The sequence below is a fragment of the Mus caroli genome, chromosome 11 (assembly GCF_900094665.2).
Source record: "Mus caroli chromosome 11, CAROLI_EIJ_v1.1, whole genome shotgun sequence".
NCBI lineage: Eukaryota > Metazoa > Chordata > Mammalia > Rodentia > Muridae > Mus > Mus caroli.
In genome coordinates, this window is record NC_034580.1 from 80,145,048 (window position 1) to 80,158,491 (window position 13,444).

General features: G+C 50.0%; 2 protein-coding genes across 4 annotated transcripts in view; one reads left to right on the plus strand and one right to left on the minus strand.

The window, feature by feature from the left end:
• Positions 1–12,706, plus strand: part of Myo19 (myosin XIX) — a 30,459-nt gene extending 17,753 nt beyond the window's left edge. Inside the window, exons 13-25 of one of the 3 annotated variants that reach the window (XM_021176605.2) lie at positions 818–891; positions 1,625–1,746; positions 2,073–2,186; positions 2,441–2,617; positions 2,945–3,097; positions 3,660–3,767; positions 4,760–4,830; positions 7,049–7,152; positions 8,933–9,099; positions 9,203–9,332; positions 9,935–10,020; positions 10,804–11,103; positions 11,986–12,706. In XM_021176605.2, the coding sequence (XP_021032264.1) occupies positions 818–891; positions 1,625–1,746; positions 2,073–2,186; positions 2,441–2,617; positions 2,945–3,097; positions 3,660–3,767; positions 4,760–4,830; positions 7,049–7,152; positions 8,933–9,099; positions 9,203–9,332; positions 9,935–10,020; positions 10,804–11,103; positions 11,986–12,114 (1,735 nt within the window). In that variant the 3' untranslated portion in view covers positions 12,115–12,706. Of the gene's footprint in view, positions 1–817; positions 892–1,624; positions 1,747–2,072; positions 2,187–2,440; positions 2,618–2,944; positions 3,098–3,659; positions 3,768–4,759; positions 4,831–7,048; positions 7,153–8,445; positions 8,564–8,932; positions 9,100–9,202; positions 9,333–9,934; positions 10,021–10,803; positions 11,104–11,985 lie in introns of those variants that run through there. The other 2 variants (XM_029483912.1, XM_029483911.1) reach the window with 2 other exon arrangements.
• Positions 12,543–13,444, minus strand: part of Znhit3 (zinc finger HIT-type containing 3) — a 7,582-nt gene continuing 6,680 nt past the window's right edge. The window contains exon 5 of the mRNA XM_021176609.2: positions 12,543–13,234. Within this exon, the coding sequence (XP_021032268.1) occupies positions 13,053–13,234 (182 nt within the window). The 3' untranslated portion in view covers positions 12,543–13,052. The remainder of the gene's footprint in view (positions 13,235–13,444) is intronic.

Below are 13,444 nucleotides of genomic sequence, written 5' to 3' on the forward strand. Positions count from 1 at the left end.
ACTCACTTTGTAGACCAGGCTGACCTCGAACTCAGAAATCCGCCTGCCTCTGCCTCCCGAGTGCTGGGATTAAAGGCGTGCGCCACCACGCCCGGCTTTTACTTTAAGTATCTTGCATGAAAGTTTGAACCCCTGTTGAAAAAAAAAAAGTCTACTGAATTAAACCAGTTGGAGAATAATTACTTAAAGAGAAATTAGGCGTAGTGGCCACCTCTAAGCCCAGCATATTTTAGGCTGAAGTAGGGGCTGTTCGTTCCATACCAGAGTCTCTATGTAGGCCCTGTTTCCACAATGGGGCAGGGGAAGGCAGTGTGCAGGGAAGACGTCCTTTGAACAGTTTTGTGCTCAGTGCCACCTTGTATAGAAGTGTCATTTTCTCGGGACTAGCGACAGCTGCAATAGGGAATGCCATTGCCTTGTGATTTACTCACACACACATGTTAGGGCTGGGGAGGAGGTGGCAGCTCCTGAAGTCTTCCTGGGGAACTCAGTGTACTCAGCTTACACAAATGCAACTGGGGCCTGCCAGTATCTTCTAGTCATGGAGTTAGCTGGCGATGGGTCGTGTGACTAATGCAGACCCATACCCTGCCTGACCTGGGAGCCTAGCTGTCCTGTCCTGCTAGAACAGGTTAGATCTGTGTATACCTAGAAATATATGCCCAGACCCTGCCTCTGCTGTAGGTCAAGATTGCATAAGCCAGGAACAAGAGGATTTAGCCTTTGGCCTGGTAGGTTCAGAACTCAGGACCTTTTAGCACGTGGCATCCTTCCTGGGAGGGCAGTTTTAACACATCTTACTCTTTCTCACCAACAGGCTGTTCGACTGGCTGGTGTCTGTGATCAACAGCAGCATCTGTGCAGACTCCAAATCATGGACTGCCTTCATAGGTAGCAGGGAACCCTCCAGAAAATAAGCCGTTGGACCCAGGGTGGAGGAAGGGTCCCTGGATCACGTGGGTGCCTGGGAGCAGCTCCTTCCCTCTCTCTGCTAGTGTCCCCATCCATTCATCCAAGAGTTTGGTGATATTTCTACGTTTGATTGCTCACAGATATGTCCATCCATGGCTCTCTAGACAGACCAGTTTACGCCTTATCCCTGATGGTCCTTTTTCTCCTAGTCCCAGGAAGGTAGTCAGGGGCACAGTTGAGGGCAGCATTGTTGTACGTTGGGTTGGGTGAATCAAATAGGGAATTAATTAAAATTAAAAGCCTAGAGATGCCAACACAGTTCGCTTAAAAAGGGGCATCAGCTGGGCTGGTGAAATAAGGTCCTCTGAACAAGGTCGATACAGAGGACATTCGCTGTATCACACAAAAAAACAGGACCCAGTAGCCTCAAGGGGGAACCTGTTGGGACCAGAGGATTCAGACTTGAAGGTGGGCTGATGCCTGAGCCGCCCTTCATTCAGATGTGTGACTTTCTGCTTGCTCTGATGTAGTATGAAGCAAGGGAAGAGGTCCTGGGGCCTACATAGGTGGGTTATGGGAGCAGGAGACTGTCATCACTCAACCTCATCCCAAGGCTGATTGAGGCCTCCACAAGGGTGCAGCCACTTGGGCTCCTGTCCTTGTCATCTCTACCACTGTGTAGTAGCCCCATGGTTCTCTCCTCTCTTCCCAGGTCTGCTAGATGTGTATGGGTTTGAGTCATTTCCTAAAAACAGTTTGGAACAGCTGTGCATCAACTATGCCAATGAGAAGCTACAGCAGCACTTCGTGGCTCACTACCTCAGGGCCCAGCAGGTGAGGGATAGGGCAAGGCAAGGCAGCCTTCCGGAGGCACCTTTGTTCCTTGTTTTATGAATTGAGAAATAATAACTATGTCAGAAACTGTTTTTTTTTTTTTTTGGTTTTCCGAGACAGGGTTTCTCTGTATAGCCCTGGCTGTCCTGGAACTCACTCTGTAGACCAGGCTGGCCTCGAACTCAGAAATCCGCCTGCCTCTGCCTCCCGAGTGCTGGGATTAAAGGCATGCGTCACCACTGCCCGGCTCAGAAACTGTTTTAATATTCTCTGTTCCTTAATGCTCCTCTGGAACTTGCTTTCTCCCATCCCTGCTCCATCTCTAGGAGGAGTACGAAGTTGAGGGCCTGGAGTGGTCATTTGTCAACTACCAGGACAACCAGACCTGCTTAGATCTCCTTGAAGGGAGCCCCATCAGCATCTGTTCCCTCATAAATGAGGTAAGGTGCTTAGGCCAGTGAGCCGGCCAACAGAGCCGGTCTCTGGGCTTTTCTGGTGCCTTGGTGATTATTTTGTGTGCTCTTTTGTCCGCCTCTCTCCCCCATCTACAAATAAGTGTGCTAATCCCCGGACTCTCCCTGGAGTTGCTATAATGCTTATGTTACAACTCTGCTACCGTGGGTCCAGACACTGAGGATGCTGCATGTGTGTGAAGACCTCAACACTGTGATGACTGCCTACTCCCATCCCACAGGAATGCCGCCTTAACCGGCCAAGCAGTGCAGCACAACTACAGACGCGCATCGAGAGCACGCTGGCAGGACGGCCCTGCCTGGGCCATAACAAGCTCAGCCGGGAGCCCAGCTTCGTGGTTGTGCATTTCGCGGGACCTGTACGGTACCACACAGCTGGCCTGGTGGAAAAGAACAAGGTGAGCCTGGGCCACAGCATAGAGCTACCGGATAAGGAAGCTGAGTCACTGCTGCATGTACAAAGTAGTTCCTGTAGGGCATCTACTTTCTCCTCAGTTTCCTTCCCTCAAAATCCAGGCTCACTCTCTTGAGCCCTGCCTAGGATCTTTGCTAATCCATCCTGAGCTGCCTGGAAGTGGTCCATGTTACACATGGCTCCTCTTGGCACGCAGACCCAGTCTTCTTGGGATTCCAGCCTGCCCTCCCCAGGAGCCCTGTACTTGAGGAGAGGGGGTGGCCAGCACTAGGAAGCAGCTCACCTCTCTGTCTGCCGCCCTTTCCGATAGGACCCTGTTCCCCCTGAGCTGACTGAGCTCCTGCAGCAATCCCAAGACCCCCTGCTCACGATGCTGTTTCCTGCCAACCCTGAAGAGAAGACCCAGGAAGAGCTGTCTGGCCAGAGCCGGGCTCCTGCATTGACTGTGGTGTCCAAGTTCAAGGTGGGTCTAGTTGTGCTGACATGAAGTGCTCAATACAACTGTCTACTGAGAGCCCCTCAAAACTGGGGCTGTTTACTGGGGAGCAGTGATGTGCCGTGCAGAAATCGTCCCTGTCTCATCAAGCTTATGCTTCAGTGTAAAAGACAGGAGGGGACAGACAAGACATCACTGGGTATGAGGATGGTAGGGACTCCCAGCCTCTGCTGACGAGCTGTGACATAAGCAACGTCTGAGTCTCATCCCTCTGGCACAGAGGGAAGGCTTAATAATGGAACCGCAGGGGTGGCGTGAAGCTGATCTGTAGGAAAATAATCCCGAGGAAGAGAGGAAAGGGAAAAGCCCCAGACCAGAGGCTCAGTCAGTAAGAGAAAGGTGAGAAGTAAGGGGTGGTTACCAAGTGCTTTGCGCATGCTCTTTAAAAACTTGGAGTAATCCCAGGGTATATGTGAGCCTGATCTCAAGGCTGGGAGGTCCTCCAAAGACACAACACACTCACAGCCAGCATCCAGCTTAGGCCCCTGAGCTGCCCCAATCCTGCCTAACCCGATTTCTGTGTCTTCAGGCCTCACTGGAACAGCTCCTGCAGGTCCTACATAATACAACACCCCACTACATTCGCTGCATCAAGCCCAACAGCCAGAGTCAGCCACAGAGTTTCCTCCAAGAAGAGGTAACTGACCCTGAGCTACAGCTACCTAGCACCAAGAATACGGAGGAGAGCATCTCCAGATGGGATGGTCACTGGCAGTCTCTTGGGCTGGGCCTGATGTTAAGAAGAGCTTATTTTGGCCGGGCAGTGGTGGCGCACGCCTTTAATCCCAGCACTCGGGAGGCAGAGGCAGGCAGATTTCTGAGTTCGAGGCCAGCCAAGGACACACAGAGAAACCCTGTCTTGAAAAAACAAATAAAAAGGGGGTGGCTTATTTCCCTGCTCTGGCAGGGCAATCATGAGTGGCTGTATGCTCTGTACACTCCACCAAAGCCTGACCAAGGTGCCACATGGGGACACTAGAGCATCTTGCTCCCTGCTCACCTAGCCAACCCTGACAGGAGACTTGAAACTGCTCAGGGCAATGGGTGTTTTGTGATTTGTTCAACATCTATACAGTCTATGAAGTATGGCTATCTCTGGACTGTCAATCTCATTTTCCAGTCTACATAAAATCATTCCTCAGGGTTTCAGGCTCTGAGGGAATACAGATGATATGTGAGTTCTGGACAGCACTGAAGAATGTCCCACAGTCACCTGCTAAGTGTGGCTGTGTAGCCAAAGATAACTGGGCTGTGTGCACAGTTTGGGTTCAAATCACGTAAGAATCTTCACAAAACGGCCTTCTTTGCTTGAGCAACTCTGATGCAGGAAGAGAATAGGCAGTTCTGTATTGTGAATCAGTGTCAGCCCTGGAGAGGTGAGAGACAGAGCCAAGCCTGTATGTTTTTGCAGGCCTTAGCTATATGAGGAGCCAGGTACTGGGCAGGACCTTTGCAGCTCCACCAGGACTTCTAGCAGGAGATTGTCAGGACCCCTCGGTTTCTCATGATCCCACAGAGACAGACATCTCCATCAGCCAATTCTGCTTGTCATTAAATAAAGGTCAGGACCAGAGATACAAACGACATTTCTGGCCTGTAGGTACTTACTTTCTCTCCCCACCCTTATAGGTCCTGAACCAGTTAGAGGCCTGTGGCCTTGTGGAAACCATTCACATCAGTGCTGCTGGCTTTCCCATCCGGTAAGTAAGCCACATTGCTGTAGGGCCAAAGCCTGGTGGCACTCAGAACTTGGGCCAGACAGAGGGAGGTGGGCACCGGGAAGGCAAGGGATAGCACCTTTACATTTATTCTGTCACTCAGTGTGGAGTCTCTGCCCCGGTAGGGCCTACATTCCTATGGAAACAAGAAAATCAAGTATGAGCCTGACACAGTAGCACACACCTATGAGCCCAGCACTAGAGACAATGAGACAGGGAGATCAACATTAAGGCAAGCCTGGGCTATGTAGTGAGTTTGAGGCTGAGCTAGAGTGAGACCTTAGAGAATCACCTAAGAATGATTCAAAAATCAACAAAATGGCTGGGTGGGTGCTAGAGAGGTTGATGACTCTGAGGTTCGGAGTACACAGTACATAGTACTCTTGCAGAGGACCTGGTTCCCAGCAGCCACACAGGGCACATTACAGCTGCCTGTCAGTCCAGCTCCAGGGTGATCCAATCCCTCAGGCCTTCATGGGTGTCTGCACTTACAGGCACATACCCACCCGCCCACACCCTCCCACTCACTACACACACACACACACTTAAATAGAATAAAAATAAATCTTTTTGTTTTTAAGGGTCTGGGGCTAGAGAGAGATGGTACAGGGTTAAGCACACTGGCTGCTCTCAGAAAGATTAGAGTTCAATTCCCAGCAAGCACATAGCAGCTAAAAAAATGTTTATTAATTCCAGTTCCAGGGCATCTGAAGCCTTCCTCTGGCCTCCAGAGTCACCAGGCATGCACATGGTGGTATACAGACATATATGCAAGCAAAACTCTTATATACATAGTTTTCAATTTACAAAGTAAAATTTTTTTAAAAAATAAGTTTTAAAAGGGTCTGAGGAAATGGCTCCGTGGGTAAAGAGCTTGCTGGGACCTAAGTCTGAATCTCCAGCATCCATGTTAGTTAAAAGCTAGGCGTGGCAACAAGCATTGTAATGTCAGCGCTAGAGGTAGACACAGAATGCCATGGGTCTGCTGGCCAGCTGTCTAAGCAGTGAGCTCCAGGTTCGATAAGAAACTAGATAGATGAATGGATAGATAGATAGATAGATAGATAGATAGAGGCTTTCCATTGTCAAAGCCTCCACATGTGCAAGCACACACTCACACACACACACACAAGTGTAAAATACAACTGGTGCTCAGAAAGAAACACAATTTGTTGCTGGCATGCAGGGAAAATCCATGGGCTGGTTCAGTGCAGGCCCAGAGAACAGGAAAGGGCCAGCTGGGGGCACTCAGGACAGAGAACAGCCATAATACTATCAGGAAGTGAGCCACCAAGGGATAGACCACAGAGAAGCAGCAACAGGGAGTGTAAGAGAACAGGAGCTGACACAGCAGGCCATCTATGCAAGGCCGTGACAGCTGCCTGCGTGCACTGGAAGCTGCCGGCGTGAGAAGGGACCGGCAGTATCTGTATTCTCAGAGAATCCGTGTCTGCTCACTGGAGGTTGGTGCAGGGTTAGGATGGACAGGGATGAATGAGGAGGCTGTTGCTGGCATCTAGGAGGCAAGAATAGCTGCGAAAACAGGAGCAATGGGGCAGACTGGGATATAGTTGGCAGTAGAGAGAACTGGATGCTTCCTCAGACTCGTGTGAGGGCTCAGGGAATAGTCAGCTTCCAGCCTGTAGAAAGAACTTGTTGCTTTCTGGGGCAGACGGTTGAATCAGGACAGTTTACCAAAATGGGTTTAGTCTGGAGGAAGCCCGAGGTGGAGTGTGAAGGAAAAAGGAAGTGAGAATCAGGAATTCTCCTGGGGCTTTGTCAGATTTGAAAAGTTTCAGAGCCAAGCCTCAGTAGAGTTTTAAGAACTGTGCAGGTACATGCTATCTGTCCTCAGTGGGTGTGAGCACCCCACTGTCAGCAGGGAGACACGCCACACCACATGGAAGTCAGAGGACAACTTAGCACAGTTCTCTTCCACTGTATGGGTCTTCAGGATGGAACTCGGGTTGCAAGGCTTGGCAACAGGCATTTTTATCTGCCGAGTCCAGCTGTCTTGCCAGCCACAAACTCAATTTTAAATGGTCTCTGCAGGCTTCCCACTGAGTGACCTCGGGCATCTCTAGAACATGCCCTCCTCATTCATCCAGGGGCGATAGTCAGGGCAGCGCTGGCTTTGAGTCAGTCCCAGCTAGGACCTGGCTGACAAAGTCATTCTCTTTTTGCTTGCTTTGGTTTCTAGGGTCTCTCACCAGAACTTCATGGAAAGATATAAACTACTGAGAAGGCTCCGACCTCGCACATCCTCTGGCCTTGGGGGCCTGGAGCCTGCCAAAGAGTCCTCTGGTGAGCGGGGCCCGTTTTTTGTCATTTGTTCACCCCTAGGTTACTGAGGACTTACTTGTGCGTCCTTGGGGATGAGGGTTCAGAGACTTACGGTTGCTGGAATAATGTGGGTAATAAACCCCAGCTGATAACAGTGTAGACAGGCAGAGAGCTTCCTCGGGTGCCAGAGAGAGGTGGGCATGGGAGAGCCACGTGACAACACTGCATGTGACAAAGGTAATCTGAACAAAAGCCTAAGGCCTAAGACAGAGCAGAAGATCTGAACAAGTCCACACAGTAGTGGTAAGGAAGGCTGGGGTGCCAGCTGGGCCCTAGTCAAGAAACATGGACTTGGAAGCCGGGCAGTGGTGGCACACACCATTAATCCCAGCACTTGGGAGGCAGGGGCAGGCTGATATCTAAGAGTTGAAGGTCAGAATGATCTACAGAGGGAGTTCCAGGACAGCCAGGACCACGCAGAGAAAACAAAACCAACATGGACTTTATTTCTGGGTAGATGGGGTACCACCCTTCAGGGGAGAGAGCCAGTGTTCTATCCACCTCATGCTCTCATCTGCTCTAGGGGCCCTGTGGGAGGTCCTGGGAGTGAGGCTGTGGAGCTATCCCAGTGGAGAGGCCAGAGCTGTGGGCAGCTGAGTAATAAGGGGACAAAACTGATCAGTGTTGGTAGCATGACTCCATACAGACACAGAGGTAGACAAAATGGAGGTGAGCCGGCCTTGGCAGTGGGAAGAAAGAATAGGAGAAGGGAATCTTAGGGGTCTGGACTGGCCCTACAGGGCCTGAGCTCCAGTCCCAGGAAGCAGCAAGGAAAGTTATGTCCAAAGCACTTGGGCAAGTCTAGCCTGTGACTATGACTAAGAAGTCGTCTGGCGGGCTGGCGAGATGGCTCAGTGGGTAAGAGCACCCGACTGCTCTTCCAGAGGTCCAGAGTTCAAATCCCAGCAACCACATGGTGGCTCACAACCATCCGTAAGGAGATCTGGCGCCCTCTTCTGGAGTATCTGAGGACAGCTACAGTGTACTTACATATAATAAATAAATAAATCTTTAAAAAAAAAAAAAAAAGAAGTCGTCTGGCACGGTGTAGCTGTCCATAACTAGGAATGTGGAAATGCTAGGGACAGGTGGAAGGACAGACACAGGACAAATCTCAGCCAACCACGGTGCCCCTACTACCCATGCTCTTCTGGGCCCCATCAGCCAGGTCTCCTCCTCTTGGGAGTTGTGTCACCTTCCCTCCCTCCCTTTCTCTCTCCTCTCTCCATGGTTTGCTCTCCTGTCTCTTCCAAGCCCCTCTGGGCACTGGTCCATTTTGTGGATGTCTCTCATCTCTCGTCTCCAGCATCTGCTTTGGTGGCCTCTGTCTCCAGAGAGGCACTAGGCAGCTAACTGTGGTCTGAGCCCTCAGGTAAATCCTCCCACACAGGAGGGAGCCCTGGGAGCCCAGTCTGGGAGGGCTGTCGAACAGCTGGGTGTGTTCTCCCTTTTCTACACAGGACTGACTGGAAGTGGGAAGTGGTGGGGCTGAGGGAGTGGCCAAGCACCCTGGGAGTCCCTTTTCCAGGCTCCCAGCTCCCCTTGCCAGCCTGTCCAAGGAAGCTTCAGGACACTCCCAAACAGCCAAGATTTCGGGGAACACAAAGGAGGGGGAAAGGAAGAAATGAGTAGGTCTAGAACTACAAGAACAAGGCTTAAAGAGCTCTAGGGAGTCCAGTGTCTTCAGACTACAGAGTCTATGGGAAAGCAGGGACTGATTAAGCTTTTCTCCTACCCCCAGAGCAGCCTCTGTGTGCCAAGGAGGCCACACTGCAACCTCTACTACAGGACATTCTCCATGCTCTGCCAGCTTTAATTCAGACAGCAGCCACTCCCAGTGACCCGACTAAGAACACACAAATCCCACTGTACTGTGGCAGGACAAAGATCTTCATGACTGACTCCATGGTAAACTGGCTGGGGATGAATTACAGGTGCCAGCTGCAAGTATAGCCCTCCTGGGGGTCCTGGGGGGTGCACCAAGCACCTCATCGGATTCCCCTTCTCTCAGCTAGAGCTTCTGGAATGTGGGCGTGCCCAGATGCTGGAGCAGTGTGCCCGTTGCATCCAGTGTGGCTGGAGGCGACACCGGCTCCAAAAGCAGGAGAAACAGAGGCGAGCTGCCGTGCTCATCCAGGCAGGTAGGTGGGGCTGATCCCGTATGTCGGGTGTGACCAACACAAAGGCCAAGTGTAGTGTCCACACCTGTGAGCCCAGCTTTGGGAGACTGAGATGGGAGGATCTCAAGTTTGATGCCAGCCTGGGTATGTAGAGTCCTTGTCTCCAAGTAAAAAAAAATATGTAACTTGTCTTTTTGTAAGTACTATACCACAGAGCTACAAATCCACACAAACAAACAAACAAACAAACAAACTGTTTTAAAGGAACAGATAACCCAGATCCCACGTCTTCCTTGGGCACTGCTGAGGACTGAGTCTGAGACGGGCCCTTGGCAATTAGAGCTCCCAGTCTAAGACTGTATGAGTTACCATATGCATGCAGGTGCCCTTGGAAGCCAAAAGAGGGAATCAGATCTCTTGGAGTCAAAAGAGATTATGAACCACCGTGTGGGTGCTGGGAACCAAATCTGGGTGTCCTGCAAGAGCAGTAAGTGCTCTTAACCACCGAGCCATCTTTCCCTCAGGAATGACTTTTGTACTGACAAAGTGTATCACTGGAAGAACAGATTTCATACTTTTACTCTGGTTCTAACGATGGTTTTGACGTCTGTGCTGTTCCTTAGCTTTTAGGTCCTGGTTAACTCGGAAACACATCAGAAGGTTACACATAGCTGCCACAATCATCAAGCACGCATGGCATAAGTGGAGAGTGAGTATGACTGGGGCCAGGATGGGCAGTACTTGAAGACTGGGCTTCTGACAGACCTGAGACAGAATGTCTCTGCTGCTGTGGTGTGGGCATACTGGCAAGCCACAGAGCCTCTCACCCTGTGTCAGTCCTCTTGTATGATGAGATGGGCTGAGTGCAGATGCAACTCCAGGAACAAACTGCCAACTGTGATATGTTCTGCCACACAGAGCCTGTCTGTCTAGTTCAGGGCACCACAGCCAAAGGTCTTCAGTTTACCTCATCAAGCTGATTATTTTCTATCTGCTAGAAAGATCTAGTAAGATGGCTCAGCCGGTAAAGGTGCTTTCTGCCAAACCCACCCACCTGAGTTTAATCCCCAGGCCCTCGTGGTGGGCAGCAAGCTCCCAGAAGCTGTCTTCGGACCTTCACAAGCATCCCGCGGCATGCTCACACCCATACACATACATACATTCCAAAACGAATGTCATCTTTTATTTTGTTTTGCTTTTGAGACAGTTTCTCTGTATAGATCTGGCTGTCCTGGAATGTAGAACAGGCTGGGCTCAAACTCTGATCTGCCTGTTGCTGTCTCCTGGGTGCTCCATACCCAGCTTTTTTTTTTTTTTTAAAGAGAGCTAAATCCTACCCACCCAAGTTTAATCCCCAGGACACACACGTTGTCCTCTAATTTCTACATGTCCACTGTAGCATGCCTCTATGTCAAATAAATGGCTGCAAAACTAAATTCTCTTAGGAAGAGGGCTGGACAACCTAAAGCTATAAAGGACTGTTTCTCTTTAGATCAGAATGGCCTGTCTTGCCTCCAAAGAACTGGATGGTATGGAGGAGAAACCCATGCCTCAGGCTCCCAGTACCCTGCGTTCCTCGATGTCCCCAGCACACACTAGGTTCCTGGGAGCAATAATCCACCTCTGGCCCCTGGGACTGGTGCTAGCCAACTCAGCTGATGGTGTACGTGGCTTTCAGAGGAAACTGGTAGCCCGTGCCTGCCTTCGGCTTCCCTCAGACAGACCCAGCAACAAAGTCCAGACACCACAACAGGATCAGGCTGGTATTACATCTATCAGAGCACTGCCCCAGGTATGTTCTCGTTCTGTGATATCATGGCAGTCACAGCTCCGAACTGTTTACTGAGAAAGGCAGGGAAAAAGGCTTGGAGCAGCACAAGACTCCCTAACCCTGCTGGGTAAGCCAAAAACTCCAGGGGTGGATTACTGCCGTTTTTTCAACTAATGACTGGGACTCTTCAGAGCCCTTCAGTTTTAAAACCACTTCCAAACAGTTTGCCTTTGAAGGTTTGGCTCTACCCCACAATATGAGCTCCTCAGTTAGACATGTAGCTGAGCCCTGTGTTCTCTACCAGATGGACACAAGCAGCATCCTACAGGGTAGGTGTAAGAATTAGAGTGCATGATTAACCCAGGAAGGACATAGTGAGTCCCACTTCGAAGAAATGAGTGTGGCTGTTACCTCAAATGACACTGCATTTGGCAGTTTCTCAGACTGTCTCTCTTGGTTCCTGGTTGTCACTCTCTCAATGAAAACTAGCAAAGGCACGGCCGTCCTGTGTACCGTGGAGCTCGTTCCACTTGAAAGCAGAGCCTCAAGCCTGGCCTCAGCTTAGCCCCCTCCCTGGATAACCTGTGATTGATGGCACGTTGTCTCAGAACTTCCATTTTCTCCTGTGAGCCTGGGTTAATACTTAGCCTGTACAAGGGACCAGAGGAAAGAAACGCAATCAACAAGATGCTATATAATATGTATAGACTCTCCCTGAAATCGACAAGGGGTAAACAGAAGTGTTCTGATCTTCCAGCTCTAACTAGTTGCAGGACAACAGCCAATACCCTTAGAATAATAGACTCCTTCCTAGTATTTCCAGTCTCATGGAATGGATGTGAGATTCTATTCCTTTATTTATCTATGCCCTGCCACTCATAGGATGCATCTCTTTCTCCCTAGGGCTCGATAAAGTTTCACTGCAGGAAGTCTCCACTTCAGTATGCTGACATCTGCCCTGACCCTTCAGTCTCCAGTGTTACTGGCTTTAATCAGATTCTGCTAGAAAGCCACAGGCCAGTCCAAGTGTGACTCTTCTTCCCCCACCTGCCTGAGTGATCTTTAGTGCCTTTGTTTCCACAAGGCCTTTTCCTGCCAGCTGTCTTGCCAAAGACATTAGATCCCACACGCAAGTGCCAAGCTATTCCCACGGCGACTCCAACTGCACGTGTAAGCGAATTCCAGCCTGAGCCAGGGCTTCATGGCCAGAGTGCCAGCCTTCCAGGGCTGTGGCTTCAGCACTGGCAGGATCTGGGGGTGCTGGGTACCAAGCCAGGATTAGGGCCACAACATCCCAGCTTACTATCTTTGTGCTCAGGCTCCATCCAGAATGTTGTCACTACAGCAAGATGGATACTGGGCCATCCACAAGCACTTTAAAAGGGCCAAGTCTCCCTAAAATTGCCTCTAGAATTTTGGCTGGGGGAGAACTTGCATATAGTTCACTAAGGGAACAATAATATTTAATAAACTGATTTATTTAATGTTACCAAGAACAATGCAGCATCAAGAGAACCACGCCTTAAATTTAGTTACACTATGTTTTTAATTCAAATGGATATACTTGGTATTTATGATGTAACTCTGAACTGTACAAGAAATAAAATTTAGAACCATCTAAATATAAATAGCCAACTTTTTGTTTCTAAGTATTTTATGTATGTAGGAGTTTTCCCTGTACATATGGCTATGCACCACATGCATACAGTAAAGACTGTCAGATCCTCTGCAACTAATTACAGTTGTAAGTAGTCAAATAGGTGCTGAAAACTGGGGTCCTCTGGAAAAGCAGTCAATGCTCCTAACTGCTGAGCCATCACTCCAGGGCTACAAGTTTCCTCTTCATGAAGTCGCTGCAGCAAGCCATGTGGTAGAGGAAGACCCACGTGTGTGTGCTACATATGGCGGCCTTGAAAACAGCCACCTCTTGGAGCAGCAGCAGGCAACTTGAGCAGAGAACACATCCAGTCTTAGGAATCCCTCTTCTGGGATGGTTCCACGATTCCTAAACAGCAGTCTGCAAACTCCACGAACAGGGGCTCCTGCATGCAGGCTCGCATCAGCTTTGCTTTGTTGTCACCCTGATCGAGGCTCATCATCAGCTGCCTCAGGTGTGGGTTCAGCAGTAAGCTTCTTAAAGTTTCCGATTCACCTTAAAGATCAATACCAGCTTTAAGTTCAAGGGGGAACTGTGGCAGTAGCTGAAAGCTAGGTGTTTCCAGTGTAGTCAACTAGGAAGGACTTAGATCTCCACCATTATGCTGTCACTCCCATATGCGAAGACTGTACAACCAGCGGGGCGTGGTGTCGCACACCTTTAATCCCAGCACTCGGGAGGCAGAGGCAGGCGGATTTCTGAGTT